Here is a 24,669-nt window from a genome sequence, read left to right as displayed (position 1 = left end):
AGTCAGTTTGGTTTCTGTGTATTCTATCCGGTGAGGTCCATGAGTATGTTGCTATTGTTGTTGTTAGGTGCTGTTGAGTCGGCTCTGACTCAGCGACTTTATGCACAATAGAATGAAACACTGCCTGGTCATGTACCAACTTTACAATTGTTGCTACAATGGAGTCCATTGCTGCTGCCATGGTGCCATTCCATCTCTTTAGGGATCTTCCTCCTTTTTGCTGACCTTCCCACTTTATCAAGCATGATGTCTTTCTCCAGGGACTGGTCCATCCTGAAATCATATCTGAAGTATGAGAGACAAAGTCTGGCCATCCTGGTTTCTAAGGAGCATTCTGACTGTACTTCTTCCAACATAGATTTGTTTGTTCTATTGATGGTCCATGGTACTTTTAATATTCTCCTACAATACTATAACTCAAATGCATCATTTCTTCTATGGTCTTCCTTATTCACTGTACAACTTTGCATGCATATGAGGTTATTGACGGGTCAGGTGCACCTTAGTTTTCAAACTGATGACTTTGCTGTTGAACACTTTGAAGAGATCTTGTGCAGCAGATGTGCCTAATGCAATACGCTGCTTAATTTCTTGACTGTTATTTCTATGACTGTTGATGGTTGATCCAAGCAAAATTAAGTTTTTGACAATTTCAGTCTTTTCTCCATTTGTCTTGGTGTTAATTGTTAGTCTAGTGGACTTTTGTTTTCTTTACCTGTGTATAGCTGTCTATTATGCTATTTTAAAAAAGGTATTTGCAATGAACATGTCACTGGTCTTGCAAAATTCTATCACATCATCTCCTGCATTATTTCATCATCAAGACCATATATTCCAACTACTGATTCCTCTTTGTTTCCTACCTTTGCATTCCAATCACCAGTAATTATCAATATATCTTGATGGCATGTTTGATCACTTTCAGACTGAAGAAATTGGTTATTTTGTTGTTGTTGTTAAGTGTCATTGAGTCGGTTCTGACTCATAGTAACCCTATATAGGGTTTATGAGGAGTGCTTGGTAATTTGAACCACCAACGTTATGGTTCAAACCAACCTTATGGACCAGTGCATTAACCCACAGTGCCACACAAGGACTGCTGTAGAATTCATCAGTTTCATCCTCGCTCTAGTGGCTGGTGTGTAAATTTCAATAATAGTTGTATTAACTGGTCTTCTTTGTAGGTGTATGGATAGTACCCTGTCCCATGCAGCATTGTATTTCAAATAGATCTTAAAATATTCTTTTTGATGATGACTGTGATGCCATTCCTCTTCAATATGTCCTTCCTGATATAGTAAACATGTGGTTGTCAGATTCAAAATGACCAATACCAGTCCATTTCAGCTCACTAATACCTTGGATATCAATGATTATGGGTTCCACTTCATATTTGACAACTTCCAGTTTTCCTAGATTCATGCTTTGTACATTCCATGCTCCAATTATTAATGGATGTTTATAGCTGTTGCTCCTCATTTTGAATTGTGTCACATCAGCAAATTAATGTCCTGTAAACTTTACTCCATTCATGTCATCATGGTCAACTCTAATTTAAGGAGACAGCTCTTTCCTAGTCTTCCAACCTGATGCCCAGCTACCACTACCATCTACTTTGAAACAGATCACATTAGAAGGTCCTGGATAGAGTGGGAGAAAATGTGAAACAACCTCAAAATAATAAAAAAGATCATGTTTACTGGTCAGATAGAGACTGGTGGAACCCAAGACTGTGGCCCTTGGTCACCCTTCAGGTCTGGAACTGAACTCACTTTCGTGGCTCCATTTTTAGCAATATATAGGTATATGGAGGGTGAGAGGACAACAACGTTAGTGAGGTACACACAGCAAAGAAGGGTCAGACATTTGAGATCAAAAGGGCAGCATTTACTCAAAGACAAAATTCAGAAGGGTTGAGAAAGAAGGAGGAATGGAAACAAGAAACATAGGGAAGAAATGGGCTAAGTGTTGTTGCACTGAAGAACTGTAATCATTGGCATGATTTGTTGAATATAAAAGTGATGATGTGCTCTGTGAACCTTCACTCAATTCATAATAAAAAGTTTAATGAAGAATGTCATCATGCAACAGTAGAGCATTACAAAAGTTCTGGGGCCTGTGGGTAATACCTGTGAGCACCTGTAACCTGGCCCTGCTGGGTGGGAGCTTGGGGAGTAGCAATGGGAGAGCTGGAGTCTTTCTTCACCCATTGGTCTCTCCAGGAGCACTGCCCCACCCCCCAGCATATTTACAGCATACACCACCTAAAAATACACACGCCATCCACAGAGTACATTCACAGCTCATATAGTACCCACATGGCACATGCTACTCAAACATCACACTCAGAGCTACAGGGCACACTACACAGTCTTACATGTACACAGTAACACCCACATGCACACTCATAGACACTGTAACACACACATTCTCCTCCCCGTGCACACCACAAACACCATGCCCTCACACTAACACATTCATCCTCTTCCCCCAGCTCGCGCTTCTGTCTGCCAAGCTGGGCTGACCTCTGTAGCTGTGATTTGGTGGTTAATAAGAAACCCGGCCATGGGGAGGGACTGGCTGGGGGATAAAGTTCCAAAGCAGTACAGAAGTCCCCCCACCCCGTCTGCACCATTGAAGAGAATTCCATCTGACCTAGGTTTTGGATCATGCCCCAGCTGGTGGAATGTGTCCCCAACTTCTCGGAGGGGAACAACCAGGAGGTGAGGGGCCCAGATAGCTGGCAAAGGGGCAGTACGAGGTGGGCTGAGGAGAAAGGGAAGTTTTTGGTATGGGTTGGGGGCTTGTTTTTTCCTGGGACAGGATCATTTTTCATTGGCCCCAAGGTCTGGGGGACCCAGGTATTAAGAGTGGTCAGAGGGGAAAGCAGGCTCAGTGTGGGGTGAAGTGGAGGTCCAAGAGTGGGGCCTGCTTTTGTTTGAAAACGAGACACTGGAAGACTGACCCAAAAGGACTGTTTCAAGGATCAAACAGGGGTCACATAGGGGTCGTTCAGAGCTCATGCTGTCCTCATAAGTGTTAACTCACGGAGTCTACCCAGCCCTATGAAGTGGGCACTGCTATTTATTATCTACACTTAACCAATAAGAAAGCTGAGACACAGAGGAGCTAAGCAGATCTTCCAACCCTCACACAGCAGTGTCTGGGTCTTCAGCCCTTTCTTCTAACCACTGGGTGGTCCTCAAATTTCTGAGCCCTTCATGCCCCTCCCCCCACACCATCTGCCCATCTTCAAGGGGTGCACCCATTGGAAGACTATTGTGGGTGAAGGCAGTGGGATCCTCTGGGTCTAGAGCCAGTTGGTCACCTCCTCAGAGCCCTGGCTGCCCCACTCTGGGCACTGCTGGTGGGGAGTCCCTGGGTCTGCTTCCTGTCTCACTTCCTCCTTCCCTCCTCCCAGCTGTGATGGGGTCTCACAGGGATTCATGGTCATAATCTTACACATTTTTGGGACCACATACTCCTTAGGGGGCACCCCCAAAGCCCAGCAGCACCCTGTTAGGCTAGGTTCCGGGGTGTGGAAGAGGTGCGGTGCGGCCACTCAGAAGCTCCGTCTCCCTTTCCGAGTGGGAAATCGAGGAGGTAGAGACTGGCTTCTGCTCCACAGGTGATCGAGGCCATCTCAAGTGCCATCTCCAAGACCGTGGGCTGCGTGCTGCTGGATGTGGACGCGGGTCCTTCCACCAACCGCACTGTCTACACTTTTGTGGGGCGGCCAGAGGACGTGGTTGAGGGTGCCCTCAATGCCGCCCGGATGGCTGCCCGTCTCATAGACATGAGCAGGCACAAAGGTGGGGGCTGTGGGGTGGGGCATGGGGATGGGAGACAGGATGGGAGGGATGTGGGGGTTAGCTGTAGGGTGGGCCACTGGAAGGGTTGGACATGAGGCCTTGGTCTATAAGTGTATGTTGGGGGTGTGTGTAGTCAGTTTCATCTATGGGCTTCCTTGGGTCAAAGGAGTCAGTGCTGGCTTCTTGGAGACTCTACAGTCCCTGGTTAGTTACAAGACTTGAGGTTGAGCGAGGCTGTTCCTCTAAGGTCCCAGGGCCTCAGTCCTCTCTTCCCTTTAGTGAGGTCACCAGCCTTGTTCAGGACAGAGGAGGAAAATGCCTTGGTGATACTGCCCACAACTACCCGTGGTCTCTGATAACTGTGAGACCCATGCATTCAGGCTCTGGGCCAGGCCCAGAGTGAGGTAGTCAGGGGCAGAAGATGAAGCTTTGCCTGGGGGAAGGCAGTCTAACACCAGCTAGCCCTCAGATCCAAACACGTCAGTGCCAGGGGAGGGTGGGGACAAAGGTCAGAAGACACAGGGGAGCCAGTCAAAAAGTCAGGGTCTTGGGGTTGGGTAGTTGCATGTGGAGGGGATTCACATTTGACCCCAAGCTTGGGGGCAGGTAAGAGGCTTATTGAAATAAAAGTAGCCAGTTATTTGGCTGGAAGGCCAAGCAGGAATGAGTTTAGGGTGTACAAAGTTTGTGGGGTGAAGGAGGATGATGATGGCTTCGTTCCACCAGAACAACCTGTTCCCAAGCCCAGCATGGACCCCCAGGCACCAGCAGTGGCACTGGTGGGGATGGGGGCTGAGGTGGCTGGAGACCACCGAGGTCAGCACTTTCAGCTTGACCTGGACTCTGAAAATTGAGTTGTGCATTCCTGGAGAGTCGCTGTGCAACTTTTAGGATTGGAAGAACCGCTGTCACAATTCCAACTCATAGTGACTCTATAGGACAGAACTATAAATATTTATGGGCGTGGACAGCCTCATCTTTCTAGTTCAGCACAGCTGGTGAGTTTGAACTATGGACTTTGTGATTAGTAGCCCAACATTTAACCCATTGAGTCACCAGGAGGGAGGGGCTTATTGAAAATGAATAAAAATATCAGGCTTTGCGGTTTCTTCCCTGGGGTCCTGTGCAGCCTCCCTCATGCTGGCTAGGAAGGATGTCCATGGCTATTCACTAGAGATGCCTTTGTGTCTCTGAAGTTCACCCTGGTAGGAACAGCTGTCCCTTGCAAGTGGCTGGTCAACATAAACAAGAGGGGTGTGTGTTTGGAGGGCCAGAGAGCAGCAAGGGTCTGAGCAAGCTCAGCTGAGTGGGTAGGATGGTGGTCTTGTTGATACCCCTCCCACACTGGACCTTTGCCCTGGTCCCTGCCTTCAGTCTTTTCCCATCTCTGCAGGGGAACACCCTAGGATGGGTGCTTTGGATGTCTGCCCCTTCATCCCAGTCAGGGATGTCAGCATGGAAGAGTGTGTGCTGTGTGCTCAGGCCTTTGGCCAGCGTCTGGCAGAAGAACTGGGTGTGCCCGGTGAGTGTCCCCAGGATGGCCCTTAGGGGCTTTAGCTAGTTCATCCTCACATCATGTTGGTTACTTCCATCAGCAGCTACCTCAAGGCAGTGGTGGTGTATTGTTAGGATGGTTCTGACGTATAGTGACCCTGTGTAGAATTTCCAAGGCTGTAAAACTTTATGGGAGTAGAAAGCCTTGTCTTTCTGCTGTGGAGCACACTAGTGGGTTCAAACTGCTGACCTTGTGGTTAGCAGCCCAATACGTAACCCCTTCACCAGTCTCTTGAAAATGGAGGTTACTACAAAACAAAGCTCAGCCAGCAAACTGACACCCAGGAACCTTGCTGCTTTTTCACTAAAGAAACAAGCAAAAATGGAAGATGTATCACCTCCCATCTGCCAGGGACACAAGAGAGCACTCATACTCAAGACATGTCTTCTAATGAGATCACTTATAAGAAGGAACAAATCAGTATTAGAAGAAACACAACCACCACCTTTCTTAGAAGTGAGCACAATAATCCTTACATTGGACATCTGGAAAGACAGATTGCTAGAAACAGGACACCACGTTTGGTAAAGTAAAGAGTAAGCAAGAATGAGGAAAACACTCAATGAGATGGAGTGACGTTAAGATGACACAGCATCAGGCAATGTTTCATCCTGTTAGACATCATTTCATCATGAGTTGAAGCTGACTTGGTGACAATTAACAACAAAATAACCCAAATTAAGAACATGGTCCCAAGCAATTGGGAGATGGCCAGGTGGATCGTGGCACAACCTCTGGATGTAAAAACTCAGGTGCCAAGACCATATTAGGATAGTTATAGTGATGCTGTAGTGTAGTGGTTACGAATCAGGCTGCTAATCTCACGGTCAGCAGTTCAAAACTACCAGCTGTTCTGCGGGAGAAAAATGAGGCTTTCTGCTCCCGTAAAGATTTACAGCCTTGGAAACCCTGTACAGGGTCGCTATGAGTTGGAACCGACTCCATGGCACATAACAACAACATAGTGATGCTGCAGGGAGTGGAAGTTGATGGAGATTTTTGTTTTCTGTATGTTCCTTAATTTGTGGTTATCTTGATCATACAATGAAAATACACCTTTATAAAGAAACGTGACATTCCTTTCATCAACACTTCCAACATGCCCAGTAGTAACTCCCGTGATTGCAGTGAAGCTGTACCAGGGCCCCTGTGCAGGGGGAGCCAAGCTGGGAACGGGGAGTGAGGAAACCCCATCTCTTGGTGGAGGGGGGCAGAGGATGGGGAGCTGGGATGGTTCTTCAGGGAGGTGGGAGGGAGCAACACTGCCTGGGTTCTCCTCCAGGATCAGGGATTTGGCCTCCTGCTGACCAGGCCTGACCGGCACTTCTCTTGCAGTGTACCTATATGGGGAGGCGGCAACGATGGCCAGTCGCCGGACACTGCCAGCCATTAGGGCTGGGGAATATGAGGCCCTCCCTGAGAAGGTGCGATGACCCTGTGGCAGGCAGGTCTGGGGGAAGGGACCTTACCCTCATCTCCAGTGGGGTGAGTGGGCCCTGTCCCTTCCTCCCTAACCAGGGGCCGCCCTCCTTCTGTGGAGGAGAGCTCACTTCAGGTGAATCCTTCCACAGATCAAGAAGGCTGAATGGGCCCCCGACTTTGGTCCCAGCACCTTTATTCCTAGCTGGGGGGCCACTGTCACTGGGGCCCGGAAGTTCCTCATTGCCTTCAACATCAACCTGCTTAGCACCAAGGAGCAGGCACACCGCATTGCCCTCAACTTGCGGGAGCAAGGCCGTGGGAAGGACCAGGTCAGTCCCCACTGACCCCTGGAGTGGTGCTTGGGAAGGTCAGAGGCAGAGGCCACCTCAGAGAGCCACAGAGAGTGATACAGCAGGGTAGCTGGCCTGGACAGTGTTCCCCAGTGGCTCAGCCTCTGACAGCTGATGACCAGACAAACTCCATTTCAGTCTTCATGACACATGGGACAGGGCAGGCTTGGGGCTTTGAGTGGCCTTAGTTGAAGACAGCTTGTTTCAAAGAACATTTTACACAGAAGCAGGGTTGTACCTGTTAAAATATTGTAGTAATTCCATACTCATGGGAAAGCAGTTGCTTTTTAAGTCCCAGGTATTCCCAGTAATCCCAGATACACCCAGGTATTCCTAGGTACCCTTTGTTGTTGTTGTTGTTAAGTGTTGTCAAGTTAATCCCGGTCCATAGCGATCCTGCATAGGGTTTCCGAGGAGCAGCTGGTGAGCTTGAATCGCTGACCTTTCAGTTCAAACGGCTTTGCGGTCTGGAACATTAACCCACAGTACCACACCAGGACTCCTTAGGTTCCCTTTTGTTGTTGTTGTGAAGTATCATCGAGTCGGTTCTAATCCGTGTCCCCAAACATCCCCAGGCATGCCATATATCTCATCAAGTCTGCCACACTGTTGTCACTTAGTTTGAGCATCAGGAAGTACTGGTCAGACACAGGTAGACTTATAGACATCTGGTAAAAAAAAGTTAGAGGGTAACTGGAAACCTTTCCATCAACTCCCTCCTTCCTAAGACCCAAAGACTTTCCATATCCACCCTTGGCTGTGCAGGATGGGAGGACACAGGTCGAGTGGGGTTCAAATTCAGGCATTAAGGGAGTCAGGGCAAGACAGGACAGGATAAACTTCCTTAGTCTGTTATGGGGATGGCTTCTTACTTTGGCAGCCAGGACGACTGAAAAAGGTTCAGGGCATTGGCTGGTACCTGGATGAGAAGAACCTGGCTCAGGTGTCCACAAATCTCCTGGACTTTGAGGTCACAGCGCTGCACACTGTCTATGAGGAGACCTGCAGAGAAGCACAGGTAAGCAGGGCAGGGTAGCCCTGCTGGTAAGGGAGGGTGAGCAGAGTGGGACACCCTGCCAGCCCCATGGTACAGATGAGGAGACTGAGACACAGGGAGGTGAGGGGACTTGCTCAAGATCACACGTGTTATAAGTGTGGGTAAGAACATGTACCTGCCCTTCATTGCCTGTCATGAGACTTGGAGTCCCTAAACCTGAACCTTCCAACACAGTGGGATGGTTAAATGTCTCATGATACAAAGCTTTTCCAAGCTGGAAAGGATGTGAGCAGGACAGGTGCTTCTAGCTAGCTGGGTTGAAGGGTAGTGTGGGGGTGGAATTCATCAGGTGAGCAGGAAAGAATCCTCCTGCCTGACCTCAGGAGCATCAGTGTGGACCTGACTTACTTTCACCTCCACAGGAGCTGAATCTTCCAGTTGTAGGTTCTCAGCTAGTGGGCCTGGTGCCTCTGAAGGCCATCCTGGATGCTGCAGCCTTCTACTGCAAGAAGGAGAACCTCTTCATCCTGGAGGAGGAGCACAGAATTAGGCTGGTGGGCTGGGCTCCCAGAATGAAGGGGGTGGGAAGGGACCCAGAGTGGGCCAATGGGTCTGATGGAACTGTGTGAACAAGTTTGATGTTCCCCTAGGGAGGTCTTTGGTCTGGAAACACCCACATGTGAGTTTCTATTCCCTCCATGTAACAACAGTTCCATTCTACCCTTTCCCATCCCTTCTCAACTTTGTCCTTAGGTAAATGTTGCCTCAAAGCATATCTTACTAGTGCTGTTGACCCACCGTATTTGGGAAAGTAGAGGGTGAGCATAAACAAGGAAAACTCTCAATGAGATGATTCTCATGGTGACTTGTGTTTTGTGATTATTATTTTTTAAAAGACTTTTATTGTGAATTGAGTGACGGTATGCAGAGCAGATCATCAGTTTTAATTCAACAAATCATATATGTTGTTTCATTTCAATGATTACAATCACCTCCATGCAACATCACGTATCCCACTTCCCCCTGCAATTCTTGTTTCCATTCCTCTTTCTTTCCCAATCCTTCTGAATTTTATTCATAGGTAAAAGTTTACCTTTTGATTTCAGTCGATTGACCCTTCTATGATGTGCATATCTCATAAGTGTTGTTGTCTCCCCTATGTACCTATCTATCTATTGCTTTACTGAAAATTAAGTCATGAGGGCAAGTTTCGTTCCAGACCAAGGACCATCTCAGGGTTCCTCCAGTGATTTTCTGACCAACAAACCTGGTCTTCTAAAAGTTTTAAAAAATAATTTTGAGTTTTGTTTTACATTTTAACTCACTGTATCCTGGGCCTTTTCATGTGATCCCTTTCAGAGCAGTTGGTAGTGGTAGCTGAAGTTCTGGTCTCAGGGTCATGGACACTTATGTTCATGTGGTCCATTAAGCCATTGGACTAACTGTTTCCAAGAATCTTCAATTTTCATTGTCATTCTTTCTTCTACACAGAGAGAGACCAATATATTTGCACCTAGAGGGTCACTCATGAGCTTTTTTTGGTTTTAATTAAAGTTTTTATTGCAAATTGAGTGATAGTTTACATGGGAGAACATTGGTTTTGTACTCATCCTATCGTATTTTGTTTCATTGCAATGATTACAATCCCCTCCATGCATCATCATTTAACAGTGCTTCGATTCCCTCTGGTTTTTTTTTTTTTTTTGGGATATGCACAAAAAACACTCAGAAATATATAATTATTTAAATAACCAAAGGGCACATTCTGCAAGCTTGCCTCCTGGCCAGCAGCACACAGCCTTTCTCTTTCCATGAATCTAGAGTCCTCAGCTGCTCTATCTCTCCATGTCCTCACCTCTGCTTCTATCTCTGGTGTTGTTGCTTCTCTGGTTAGGGTGCCATATGCCGCTCATGCTCTTCTCCCTTGATGGTCCTAGGGTCCTCTGTTCCTGAAATGTCATATTAACTACTTCCCCCTTTATGTTACAAAATTTTACCTTTATAGTTGTGACAATCACAATTAGTCACGATACCAATTGCTCACTATTGAATCAAAAGAGTCCTATCCACATCCGCTCGTGTGCTTTTATGATCCCATTTGCTACTTACAAAGAAGGATATAGAGCACTACGTTTGTGGACTATAGTATGACCCTTGACAATGTTGTCCCATGAAACTACGGATCTGAGCTCCCAGGCCCAGCAAATCATTCCTTCAAGGTATTTGTTAATGTCTAAGAGCTTTTCATAATTTTATCTCCTGTATGCCATATTATGGCGTGGTGCTTAAGATAAGCACTTGACGGCAAGGTCAGTTCTAACTGCAAGGTTGGCAGTTCAAACTCATCAGCTGCTCCTTGGAAACCCTATAAAGGGTCACTATGGGTTGGAACTGACTTGATGGCACTTAACAACAGCAACAACATCATGACGGAGCTCTGTAGTGGGTTACGAATTGGACTGTTAAACACAAGGTCAGCAGTTCAAATCTATCAGCTACTTTGCAGGAGAAAGATGAGGATTTCTGCTCTGGTAAATATCTACAGCCTCGGAACCCTGTACAAAGTTGCTGTGAGTCAGAACCAACTCCATAGCACACCCATGCTCCATCATATTCATGTATATGTTTGCGGCAAAGGTAAATACCCGTGTACAAATATCCTCTGTCAAACCTGCATTTATTTGTGGGTATACTCCACTCTCCTTCCCACATCCATTAGTTTAGGTCTGTCCATGTACCTACCCATAGAGTTATCTTCAATTCCTATCTTCCTTGTGTGTTTTTATCAAGAATGGGTGTTGGATTTTTTCAAATGCCTTTTCTATAGCAATGTATGAGATCATGTGGTTCTTTTCCTTTGTTTTATTTATGTGGTAGATTACGTTGATTGTTTTTCTAATATTGAATCATCCTTGCATTCCTGATATCAATCAGCTTGATTATGATTTGTTATATTTTGATACGTTGTTGGATTCTTTTGGCTAGGATTTGACGGAGAATTGTTGTACCTATGTTCGTGAGACATGTTGGTGGGTGGCGGTTATGTGCCATGGAGTAGGCTCTGACTCAAAACAACCTTGTATAAGCTTTTTCAGGCTGTAATTGTTTACTGGAACAGAAATCCTTGTCTGGTAGCTTCGAACTGCTGACATTGCAGTTAGCAGCCCAGATCATAATTCACTACGCTACCAGGTTTCCTTTTCATGAGAGATTATTGTTGTTGTCAAGTGCTGTCAGTTCAGTTCCAACACATGGCAACCCTGTATTGGGTTTCTGAGGAGCAACTGGTGGGTTTGAACTCCTGATCTTATGGTTCAAGTTGACCTTGCAGTCTAGTGCTTTATCCTACAGCGCCACATCAAGACTCCTTCATGAGAGATATTGATTTGTAATTCTCTTTTTTGGTGATATCTTTGCCTAATTTTGGTATCAAAGCTTTGCTTGATTCATAAAATGAATTCAGGAGTTTCCCATCTTTTTCTGTTTTGGAATAGTTTGAGTAGAATTGATTTCAGTTCTTCTCTTAATATTTGGTAGAATTCACCAGTAAAGCTGTCGTGGCCAGGATTTTCTTGTTGCTGTTGGGAGTTTTAAAATAACTTGATCTATTTTTTCTTTTGTTATAGATCTGTTTAACTTTACTTCTTCAGTCTGTGTCAGTTTAGATAGGTAGTGTATTTTCAGAAATTTGTTGGAGTTAAGGTCTTCATGCTGTTTGTTGTTAAGTGCCATTAAGTCAGTTCCAACTGATAGTGACCCTATATAGGGTTTCTGCTATTCATAAGGCTTTCAGTGACTAGCGATTCGGAGATAGTTCATCACTCTTTCTTCCTACTCTGTCTTTGTCTGGAAGCTCATCTGAAACCTGTCCACCATGAGTGACCCTGCTGATTATTTAAAATACCAGTGGCATAGCCCTCAGAATCACAGTAACTCAAGCCACCACAGCACTACAGACAGATGAGAGGTGTGTGACAAGGTTGTGTTCTTCACCATACTTATTCAACCTGTGTGCTGAGCAAATAATATGAGAAGCTGGGTTCTATGAAGAAAAATGTGGCATCAGGATTGGAGGAAGACTCATTAACAACCTGAGATATGCAGATGATACAATCTTGCTTGCTGAAAGTGAAGAGGACTCAAAACATTTACTGATGAAGATCAAAGAGCACAGCCTTCAGTTGGATTACATCTCAATGTCAAGAAAACAAAAATCCTCACCACTGGACCAATAAACAACATTCTTATCAACAGAGAAAAGATTGAAGTTGTCAAGGACTTCATTCTTCTTGGATCAACTATCAACATTCGCAGAAGCAGCAGTCAAGAGATCAGACGACGTATTGCATTAGGCAAATCTGTTGCACAGGAACTTTTTAAAGTGTTGAAGAGCAAAGATGTCAGCTTGAGGACTAAAGTGCGCCTGACCCAAGCCATGGTATTTTCAATAGCCTCATATGGATGCGAAAGCTGGACAGTGAATAAGGAAGATCATAGAAGCATTGATGACTTTGAATTGTGGTGTTGGAGGAGAATACTAAAAGTGCCATGGGCTGCCAAAAGAACCAATAGATCTGTTTTGGAAGAAGTGCAGCCAGAGTGTTCCTTAGAGGCCAAGATGGCTAAACTTCGTCTCTCATACTTTGGACATATTGTCAGGAGGGAACAAGTCGCTGGAGAAGGATGTCATGCTTGGTAAGATGGAGGGTCAGAGAAAAAGAGGAAGACCCCAAAGAGATGCATTGGCCAGGTGGCAACATTGATGGACTCAAGTGTGGCAGCAGTAGTGATGTTGGCCTAGGATCGGACATTGTTTCGTTCTGCTGTGCTTGGGGTTGCTATGAGTCGGTTCTGACTCGATGGCACCTGACAACAACAACAACATTGGGTTTCTGAGGAGTGGCTGGCGAGTTTGAACTGCTGATCTTGTGGTTAGCAGTTCAGGGCAAATCATACAGTGCCACACTAGCATCCATAATTCTTCGTAATATTCTGTTATCCTTTATTTTTCCATTGGTTCTGTTGTGATGTCACCTTTGCATCTTCTCCTTTTCTCCTGTTAATTTTTCAGTGAATTGTCAATTTTATTAATCCTTTCAAAGAACCAACGTCTTGTCTTGTTGATACTTTCTATTGCTTTTCTTTTTGATATTGCTAATAATGCTGCAATGAACATGGGTGTGCATACATCTATTCGTGTTAAGGCTTTTTAGTTCTTGAGGATATATATCAAGTAGAGGGATTGTTGAATATGTAAAGGCTTTTGATTGTGTGGATCATGACAAGCTATGGACAACAGGTTTTGAGGAAGACTCATGAACAACACATGATATGCAGATGACACAACCTTCCTTGCTGAAAGCAAAGAAGAGTTAAAATACTTACTGGTGAAGATCAAAGACCACAGCCTTCAGTATGGGTTGTGCCTCAGTGTAAAGAAAAAAAAAATCTTCACTGGGCCAATGAATATCAATAGGATAAATGGAGAAAAGATTAAAGTTGTGAAAAGACTTCAACCATCAACATTCATGGAAGCAGCAGTTGGGAAATCAAAGGACATATTACAATAGGCAAATCTGCTGTACAAAACCTCTTTAGCGTATTCAAGAGCAAAGATAGCAGTTTGAGGACTAGGGTACACCTGGCTTAAGCCACGGCATTTGCAATTGCCTCATATGCATGTGAAATTTGGACAATGAAAAAGGAAGACCATAGAAGTGGTGAATTTGAGTTATGGTGTTGGAGGAGAAGATTAAAAGTACCATGGACTGCCAAAAGAACACACAGACCTATATTGGAAGAAGCACTCCCAGAATGTTTCTTAGAGGTCAGGATGACCAGACTTTGTCTTTTATACTTTGGACTTATTATCAGGAGGGACCAGTCTCTGGAGAAGTGCATCATCCTTGGTAAAGTAGAGGGTCAGAGAAAAAGAGGAAGACTCCCCCCCGTCACATGGATTGGCACAGTGCAGCAGCAATGGGCTCTTGCATATCACGGATTGTGAGATTGACACATCAGAGCAGGCAGTGTTTTGCTCTGTTGCGCAGAGGGTCACTAGGAGTCAGTACCAACTTGATAGCACCTAGCAATAACAAATCTTTGTTGTAGAGGGTCTGTGAAGTGCATCTTGCTGAAAGTCTTTTACCCATTTTTTATTTGAGTTGTTTTTCCTTATCAGATACATGAAGTCCTACTGTGGCGCTGTAGGATAAGCACAGTATCACAAGGTCGGTTTGAAACTCACCAGCTGCTCTTCGGAAACGCTATACTGGCTGACTATGAATTAGCAATGACTTGATGGCACTTAACAACAATAACAATCCCATACGTGATTTGCAAATCTTTTCTCCCCTTTTGTAAATTGCCATTTTACTTTTTTGATTGTATGTACTCATTGATGTATAGCAGTTTTTTATTTTTATAAGTCCAATGTATTCATTTTTTCTTTGTTGCTTCTGCTTTTAGTGTCATATTTTAGAAACAATTGCTAAATTTCAGGTCATGAAGATTTATCCCTATGTTTTCTTCTAAGAATTTTATAATTTTAGCTTTTAAATTTAGGTCTTTAAACGATTTTTAGTTAATTGACATTAAGCATGAAGTAGAGGCCCATTTCCTTCTTTTGCATGTGAATATCCAGTTTTCCCAGAAACATTTGTTGAAGAGATTCTTTTTTACTCCATGAATGCTCTTGGCACTCTTGTTGAAATCAATTGCCTGTAGATGTGAAGGCTTATTTCTGGGTTGTCAATTCCATTGGTTAATATGTCCATCTTCATGCCGGTTTTTGTACTAAGTACAAAACTTTGTAGCTATGTAATAAGCACTGAAATAAAAAAGTGTGAGTCCTCCAAATTTGTTCTTTTCAAATATTATTTTGGATGTTTTGGGTCCTTGTAAATTCTGTATGAATCTTAGAATGTGTTCTTCCATTCAAATTTTGCCTTTGGAAGTTTGATAGGGTTGCATTGAATATATAGATTGCTTTGGGCAGTATTGTCTTCTCAACAATATTAAGTTGTCTAGTCCAAGAACATAAATGCCTTTCCATTACATCTTCTTTCAACTGTCATGGTTAGGTTCCAAAGATCAGATTATTATGTGAAAATTGACATTATGTGAAAATCGAGGATGACCATATCAGATCACGAAATGGAGGATGACTGCATCATTACATAATTGCCAAATTACATCATTATATTATTGCCAAATAACATCATTACATAAATTCCAAACCTCAGAGAATCATGGCCCACCCAAATTGACACATAACCTTAACATCACAGCCAGAATTACGTTTACCTTGTATCTCAGCATTCATTACTGTCAAATATATTATATTGGTTGACAGCATAGTTATCATAGTTGTGCAACATAGTTGGACTTTTTTTTACTATTATTGTAAATGTGAAATGTTGGGTAACAAGATAGTTGATAAATGAGGAGTAGGTGTATTTAAGTTTTATTTAATGTCTTTCAGTGATTTAAACATACTTTTCAATGTGTAAGTCTTTTATACAAATCTTATGCCTTTTTGGTTAAATTTATCTTTAGCATTTTATTATTTTTGAAGCAATTGCAATTCCATTAATTTTTCTCAGATTGTTTGTTGCCAGTGTATAGAAATACACTTGTTTTTTTGCATGCTGATTTTGTGCACTGAACTTGACTGAATTCATTATTAGCTCTAGCAGTTTGTGTGTGTGTGTATATTCTTTTAGGTTTTCTACATGTAAGATCCTCCCATCCATGAATAGAATATAGTTTTACTTCTTTCTTCCTTTCCAATTTGAAATGCTTTTACTTCTCTTATTACCCAATTGTTTCAGCTAGTGCTTCCAGTCCTGTTTGAAGAGAAATGGTGAAAGAGGCACAACTTGGAACAATTAGTTTGTTAAGTGATTATGAGTGGATACCTCCTGTCTTTCCACTCATAATCACTTAACGAACTAATTGTCTGTCCCAGTGGATACCTCCTCTCTTTAAGGAGCTCTGGTAACATAGTGGTTACGAATTGGGCTGCGAACCACAAGGTCAGCAGTTCGAAACTACCAACTGTTCTGCGGGAGAAAGATGAGGCTTTCTGCTCCCGTAAAGATTTACAGCCTCTGTACAGAGTTGGAACCGACTCCACGGCACATAACAACAACAAGAAACCTCCTCTCTTTGGGCCTCATTTCCCTCATTGTGTAACACGTAGGTGGGTGGCTCAGGAAGTATGTACAGGCTGCTTGCTCTGTGCTTGGCCTGCTCTCTCAGGTGGGGTCCAGCTTGGATGTGGAGTCAGTAGTCAACAGGGCTACTTGTTGGAGCAGAGTATGTGCCAACCATGCTCCCAGCCCTACTTCCCACACAAAGCCTGGGCTCAGGGGGCAGAGACACCACAGTGAGCTCCTCAGGGATCTCCAACATATTCCATGGCTTTCCCTTTGTCTGTGTTGTTGGTCTTCCTAACGTGGAGATGGGCGAGGAGGGTCATTTCATCCACATTATGCCTTTTTTTCCAGGTAGTGAATCGGCTGGGCCTGGACTCCCTGTCTCCCTTTAATCCTAAGGAGCGGATCATTGAGTGAGTTCTTCCCCAACCCTGTCTGGAAGCCATTGGTGCCTTTCAAGTTCCAGTGGGTATGGTGCAAGGGGCAGGGCCTTGTGTGGCTCTAGTCCTTCCAGATCCTTTTGTTTTGTCACTTACTCATTCAACGAACATCAGAGGGCCTTGTGCTGAGTCTGAGACTAGGAATGGAGGCATGGAAGGGGTGAGTTCTCCACAAAGTCCATGCCTTGGTCTCAGGGTCAACCTCTTCAATATGCTGCCTGCTCTGCAAGCTAGTGACAATGTCTTTGCTTGTGAGGGCTGTGGTATGGGAACAGGATGGGACCCCTGCTTTGTCCTCACTGCCTGGTAGTGTCACAGTATCCTGGAGATTTTGTGACCAAATTACTCTCTCAAGGGAGGGAGGTGTTCATGACTGACAGGGGAGTTTTTAAGGTCTTGGGGGAGGGAGCTGAGCCACAAGGAGTATGGCTCCTGCAGTGGCCCTCCTAGAGAACAGCTCCCAAAGACAGGGGCCAGACACCTGCCCAAGTTTCTGTGTCTCACTCTAAGAAGTTGTCCCAGGTCTGGATAGGGAACTCACCATCTGCCTTCTTTATGCCCCCTGAGCCCTATGCGGACTGGGTGGATGACAGAGCCACCTTGTCCAGATAGGGACACTGAAGTTTGTGGGGTGGCTCTTTCAGAGCTCTGTCTCTGACCTGCAGCTGTGGGAGGGGGCGCAGGCAGGCTCCAGCTCAGACCCTGACGTTCCAGTACAAGGACCCTAGAACCCTCTCCCCTCCACTGAGCTGCTGCCCAAACATAGGTACCTGGTCCCAGACGGCCAGCCCGAGGAGTGCCTGGTAAACAAGTCCCTGGGCGCTTTCATCCGAGAGGTGGGCGCACGCTCGGCAGCCCCCGGAGGAGGTTCAGTGGCGGCGGCTGCTGCAGCTATGGTGAGTGCAGGGCCCGTGGGAAGGGAGCTTCTGGGACCCAGAGCTCAGGGATTCTACTGTGGGATGGAAGGGACGGAGTTCTCATTCCCTCAAGACTCCTTAGCGCCAAGGGCAGGAATGAAGGATGAGGGGAAGTGGGAGGGGGCACCACAGAAGGATCCATAGGACATCTCAGTCATAGGCTTAGCGATGCCCCTGTGCTGGGTCCTCTCCGCTGTCCCTCCTGGGGTCCGGATACCCGGGAAGGACTGAGCATGGGTCCAGTGAGCTTGCATCTCCAGGGCGCGGCGCTGGCTTCCATGGTGGGACTGATGACTTACGGGCGGCGCCAGTTTGAGCACTTGGATGCAGAGATGCGGCGCCTGATCCCTCCGTTCCATGCAGCCTCAGCCCAGCTGACTGCGCTGGTGGACACCGATGCCCAGGCCTTCACAGGTTACATGGTGAGTGCTCTTGGCTATGGCCTCCTCTGCCCAGGTCCCAGAGGCTCCAGAAGCCCCAGAGGCGACTTTAAACACCGGCCTAAGGGTAGGAAGGGTGTCTGAGAGAAAGGTCTGGGTCAGGCTCTCAGAGAACATATCTTAGCGAACCTAGAGCAGGCTGGAGGTGGGCGGTGGGAGGTGCCTGAAAAACAGGTGCTTGGAGACTAGAATTGTCTAGAAGATATTTGAGACCAGGCCAATCAGCATGACAAACCCTTTCACTTACTCCTCTTTCCCTGCTGATGCAAAGCTAGAGGCCAGTGGGTATTGGGGTTGGCCCAGGAATGACCACACTGCTCACAGGCTGTAGTATTGGTAGGGGTGGCGTGGGAGGGAGCAGCTATGGTGCAGAGTCTCCCTCCCATCAGCTGCAGTCAGAGGCCAGCCTGGGTGCTCCCTGAATGCCCACAGTTTCCGGTGGTGGTGGGGGGGGAGAGGGACAAATAGCAACAATGAAAGTCTAGTCTAAATAATTTACAGAGGAGAGAGACGTGAGCCTGGGGACAAACCTGGTCATAGGGGACAAGGGTGGTCATGAGGGACAACTCCATACCATGGTTCAGGGGCAGGTGTGGCACAGGGACAGGTGTGGTCACAGGGGACAGGCATGGTCATGGGGTTAGGTGTGGTCATGGGGACAGGTGTGGCCACAGAGTAGGGGTGTGATCCTGGTGACAGGCATGGCCTTGGGAACAGATGTGGTCACAGACAGGCTCCTCCTTCACATTCACTCATTGTGTGCATCTCTGGGGTTGTTTTCCATAGGAAGCACTGAAACTGCCCAAGAACACGCCTGAGGAAAGGGACAGGTGTGTACAGCAGGGATGGTGGGGTGGCCCACCAAGGCCCACAGAGACCCTAGGGATGCAGTATGAGTGGTGGCAATTAGAGACAGGTTTTCCCCTGTCCCCATCCTGGTTCTGTTTGCTCCTGATGTTTAGGGGATCTGAGTGCCTCAAATCCACCCCTGGCCCCAGCTTGAGTCCAGGCTCTTAGGAGCCCAAATGTGACTTCCATGGTGCCCTCCTCTGGTTCCAGACGTGAAGCTGCTATGCAGGATGGACTGAAGCAGGCAGTGGCCGTGCCTCTGTCTCTGGCAGAGAAGGTGGCCTCTTTATGGCCAGTACTGCAGGAGCTGGCTCTGTGTGGGAATCTGGCCTGCCGGTCAGACCTGCAGGTATGAGGGTCTGGCCTCCTATGATCAGCTCTCAGGTGTAGGTGAGGCAGCAGAGGAGGAGTCAAGGGCCATCAGCGACAGCAATCCTTAAATTGGACCTGAACTCCAAGCTAGGTCCTGAGACAAGCACTAAATGGAACAGCTCAGTCAACTTCCCTCCTCCCTAGCCACCTTTCCCTCTCACCTCTCCTTCCTTCTCTTCCTCCCTGTCTCCCTCTGACCCCCTTCCCAGCCCTCTACTTCCTCTCTCTCTAGCTCCCTCCTCTCAGTCTCCCCATTTCCACCACCTCTCTGTTCTCCTTCTCTACCCTGGCTCCTCACCCCCCCCACCCCCCAACAACCCATCCTGTCTCCCTGACCTCACAGCCTCTTCTCCAGGACCCTCCTCTCCTCCCTGTTCCTGCCCCCTAGCCTCACAGCCTTTCCTCCTGGACTCCCCCTGGTTTTCGTGGCAGGTGGCAGCCAAGGCATTGGAAACAGGTGTGTTTGGAGCCTACTTTAACGTGCTCACCAACCTGAAGGACATCACCGATGATGACTTCACGGACCAGGTGAGCAGGAGGTGGGACAGGCCCAGATGCAGGATCAGCCTCACATACATGAAACCAGAGCTCAGTGCTCAGCAGGGCTACTGTGTCCAGTGTCTTAGCACTCTCTCTGGCCTGTCCTATAGCTCATTTGGCTGGACCTCCTGTGCTGTCAACAGGTATCCGGGTACTGTTGTTGCCCTCCCTTAGGGGTTTTCTGTGGGACAGGGTGGTTGGGATGTCTGGCATTCTCTTGCTTTTAGACCTGTCCAACTGGGAAGGACTGAGGAGTACAGGGTCAGAGTACCTGGGCTTGTCACTGCCCTCTCCATGCCTTCAATGAGCTGCAGTTACTCCAACTTCCAATTCCTGGCAGTCCCTATATGCTATCTGTCCCTGTGGACTTTGTGACAATTTATAAAGTAAGGTCACGGTTCACTGTTTTTACATGGATCCTGTGTGGGGATATCATGGTCTTTCAGGCTGGGGTCTCCACAGCTCTTAACTGCTGCTGCTCACCATCTAGTCAGTGAACTCATGGACAGGCTTCCAGGAGTACCCCTACTCTGGGCCTTTGGGAACAGCTGGACCTGGCCCTGGGCAGCTGTGATGAAAGAAGGAGGCCTGGGAAGGTGGTGGAAAGTCCAAGGCTGCCAAGGGGTCTTGGGTCTGGCTCCCTGTCAAAACACAGTACTGAGGGAGTTCTTCTCAGCATGCCAAGAGGCCCTGGAGGAGCCAGGATCCCTGAGTCAGTATGACTCTGGGTCAGGATGACCCTGACCACCACAGATGGACAGGAAGGGGATGCATGGCCAGGAGGAGCATAGGGAGTGAAAACATGGACTGGAACATGGGACAGAGGAGGCAGGAGACCATCTGTGGGCAGCAGCTCTGTTGGACAGGGTGTGACTGTCTATGATTTGTCAGATCCGTCAGCAAGTCTCCAGCCTCCTGCAGGACGCCCAGACCCAGGCTGCACTGGTGCTGGACCGCCTGGAGGCCCGGCGGGAATGAAGGTCAGGATGGAGACTCCATTGGACTTGTCCCTCATCATGGGACGTTGGGAGCTGCAGGAACACTAGCTGATGCCAGCTCTCAGACCAGTGTGATCACATGGCATGTCCCCTTCATCCCCTCCAATCTCAATAAAGTTGTGACACCCAGTGTTCTACTATGTGACTTGGAGTTGGGGTAAGGTCTGGATTCTAGCCCAGTGGATCATGGGGTATGACATGTGGTGAGTGATTTGTGGGAGTCACAGGAGAGGTGACGTGTCAGCTATGGGGACACAATATAAGACATGATGGACACATGGGGTATCTGGCCTGGTCAGATTGCCTCTCAGAATTCTAGTGTCTGGTGCCAGGGCTACAGTGATGTGGCTCCTTGATCAATGAGAAGCTGGAGGTGGCTTTGGAACTATCACCTGCAGAAATCCACAGACAGGGAAGAACAGATTCTCAGGCCCATAAGGAGCTTCAGATATGGGCACTGCTTTTGGACTATGAGGCTGGTTGGCTGTTGGGGCTGTGTCGGGGGCCAGGAGGGAGGAAGGACATAGGGAAATTGATGAGGTTGAGGTAGGGGGAGAGAGGTGTGACTGGACCTTGATCATTCACTCAGCCCTCCAGCCCCTAGCCCCACCCTGGGCCATCATAGTAGGATCTCAGCGAACGACAGGAGCCCTATGCCACGTGTTGTTGTTAAGTGCCATTGAGTTGGTTCCAACTCATAGTGACTTTGTATAGGGTTTCCGAAGAGCAGCCAGTGAGTTTGCAATTCAAATGAACTTTCAGCCTAATATTTATCCTACAGTGCCACACTAGGAATCCATCTATGTCAAGTAGACATCAGCAAATGTGTGAGGCACAAGAAATGTGGTGGGTCTAGGGACCTTCCCAGAGGACAGGAAAGGCAATGAGGAAAATGGAGTGGCCATCAGGGTACCCTGGACCATGCTGGGCAATGTTGGGCTAGGGACCCAGAGTCTGATGGCCCTGGGGAGTAGGCTGCAGTGTTTCAATGATGTAACAGCTCTGCTCTGGGATATGACCTCCTCACATGGGGACTCGGTGGTCAAGGACATAAAAGTTTATCCTACTCTCCCCCGCCCCATGGGTGAGATCCCAAACAGTGCTTCATGATCCCAAACAGTGCTTCTGCTAGCCCTGTGTCTGGGGCTCAGGCAGAAAGAGGGGTGAAGGCCTTTCAGAGGGGTTTCCCTAGATCCACCCGACAGTCCCCTCTAAGTCTCATCTGCATACTTTCCTGAAGATGGTTGGGAAAGGGATGAGGGTAGAACATCCTTCACAGTGGGACTCTTATTCAGTCCTGATGGTATAGAGCTCAGGGCTGTGGATAAAAGAAAAATGAGACACAGTCCACTCATGGATGGACTGCCACACTCCAGGAGCTCACAGGGGCTCCAATGTAGTAAATGGCTACGTGGCTAGGTGCTGAGGGTCATGATTGTGGTAGAAGTGGCACAAGGAAGGGAGGACTCACTGTGATGGTACCCATGGAGGGGTGGGTGGGTATCCCAGGAGGAGAGAAGAAAAAAAGGAGGCCCTAGGTGGAAGGATGGGGAATAATAGTCTATGAGAGACTCCCAAGCAGTTGGCTATGTGGTCCCACATGGGAAAGTGGCTGACCCTTGAGGGCTTCTAGGTACAGAGTGAGAGAAGAGGAGGGGTCAGTTTAGCTACAGAAACACTATACTGTGAGCAGCTATGGTATTTCCCCCACCCCCAAATTTAATCTTTTGAATAGGTAACATACTTACGTAGTTTAAAAACCAAAATGATGCAACATGGTCCTCATGAAAACTCTCATTACCACGGTTCCCTGCTCCCTACTCCATCTTTACATATCTTCTTCAGGAAATCAGGCTATCCTTTCTTTTCCAGCCAATTAGTGCTTATATAAACACAGATGAATGTAAATATGTAATTTTATTCCTTCTTCAACACACTTAAAGGGTGTATTAGAACAACTCATCTGTCAGGTTGTTAGACTGTGTTTGCTTGCGTGTTGTTGTGATGCTGAAAACTTATTTATATATAATACTTCTGGTATTATATCTGACAAGCAGAACCTTATCAGATATAAAACCAGAAGATGAGAACATTGTAAATAGCAGCAGCACATGGTCAGATATAGTGCTGGAAGATGAACTCCTCAGGTTGGAAGACACTCAAAATATGACAGGGAAAGAACTACCTCCCTAAAGTAGAGTTGACCATGACATGAATGGACAAAGGTTTTGGGACCTTCATTTGCTTATGGGGCACACTTAAAATGAGGAGAAATAGCTTCAAATATCCAATAATAATTGGAGCATGCAATGTATGAAGTATGAATCTGGGAAAATTGTTAAGTTGTCAAAAATGGAATGAAACACATAAACATTGATATCCTAGGCATAAGTGAACTGCTACTGACTGATATTGGATCTTCTGAATTAGACAATCATATGGCTAACTATTCCAGGAATGATAAATTCAAGAGGAGTGGTGTTGCATTCATCATTCAAAAAGAACATTTCTACATCTATCTTGAAGTACAAAGCTGTCTGTGATAGGATAATATCCATACACCTATAAGGAGAATATTGAAAGTGCCATGGGCTGCCAAAAGAACCAATAGATCCCTTTTGGAAGAAGTGCAGCCAGAGTGCTCCCTGGAGGCCAAGATGGCCAAACTTCATCTCTCATACTTAGGACATATTGTCAGGAGGGACCAGTTGCTGGAGAAGGATATCATGTTTGGTAAGGTGAAGGGTCAGAGAAAAAGAGAAAGACCCCCAATGAGATGGATCGGCCAAGTGGCAACATCGATGGACTCAAGCGTGGCCACAGTAGTGAGGTTGGCCCAGGATTGGGCAGTGTTTCGTTCTGTGCATAACGTTGCTATGGGTTGGTACTGACTTGATGGCCCTAACAACAACAACAAATAAGGAAGACCAGTTAATACCACTCTTATTCAAATTTATGAACCAACCTCGAAAGCCAGAGATGATGAAATTGAAGAATTCTACCAACTTCTTCTGTTTGAATTGATCAAACATAGAATCAAGATAATTACTGGTGATTGAAATGTGAAAGTGGAAAACAAACACAGAATCCAATTTGACCTTGGTGATAGAAACAGTGCTGGAGATCACATGATAGAATTTTGCAAGACCTATGACGTCTTAATTGCAAATACCTTTTGTGAACAACATATGGACCTCACTAGATGGAATACACAGGAAACAAACTGACTACATCTGTGGGAAGAGACAGTGGAGAAGCTCAATATCATCAGCCAAAACATGACCAGAGGCAGACTGTGGAACAGATCATCAATTGTTCATATGCAAGTTCATACTGAAAATAAGTCCACGAGAGTCAAAAGTTGACCTTGAATATATTCCACCTAAACTTAGAGACCATCTTAAAAGCAGACTTGATGCATTAGACACTAATGAATGAAGACCTGAAAAGTTGTGGGATGACATCAAGAACATCATACCAGAAGAAAGCAAAGCGCCATTAAAAAGACAGGAAAGAAAAAAAAAAAACAAAGACAAAAATGGAGTCAGAAGAGGCTCTGAAACTTGCTCTTGAGTGTAGAGACGCTACATTGAATGGAATAAATGAGGAGTTAAAAGAGCTGAACAAAAGAAATCACAGGGCAGTTCAAGAAGACAAAAAGCGTATAACAAAGAAATGTGCAAAGACCTGTAGTTAGGAAGCCCAAAGGGAAGAACATACTCAGCAGCTCTTAATCTGAAAGAACTAAAGAAAAATAGTCCAGTCTTGCTGGGCAATACTGAGGGTGTCTATGGGAAAAATATTGAGTGATACAGAAA

At 46.2% G+C, this 24,669-nt stretch overlaps 1 protein-coding gene across 1 annotated transcript; it reads left to right on the top strand.

Annotated features, from left to right (window-relative positions):
• Nucleotides 1–2,669: 2,669 nt before the first annotated feature.
• On the top strand, nt 2,670–20,831 carry FTCD (formimidoyltransferase cyclodeaminase). The gene is made up of 14 exons (XM_006876111.1): nt 2,670–2,723; nt 3,629–3,812; nt 5,206–5,334; nt 6,703–6,791; nt 6,939–7,118; nt 8,020–8,157; nt 8,559–8,690; nt 16,647–16,708; nt 17,502–17,631; nt 17,913–18,074; nt 18,879–18,922; nt 19,152–19,290; nt 19,746–19,841; nt 20,745–20,831. The coding sequence occupies exons 1-14, from the start codon at nt 2,670–2,672 to the stop codon at nt 20,829–20,831; spliced, it is 1,626 nt and encodes a 541-aa protein (XP_006876173.1).
• Nucleotides 20,832–24,669: the final 3,838 nt, after the last annotated feature.

Source organism: Chrysochloris asiatica, unplaced genomic scaffold (assembly GCF_000296735.1).
Source record: "Chrysochloris asiatica unplaced genomic scaffold, ChrAsi1.0 scaffold00354, whole genome shotgun sequence".
NCBI classification, from domain to species: Eukaryota; Metazoa; Chordata; class Mammalia; order Afrosoricida; family Chrysochloridae; genus Chrysochloris; species Chrysochloris asiatica.
This window is presented reverse-complemented; position numbering and strand designations above follow the sequence as displayed.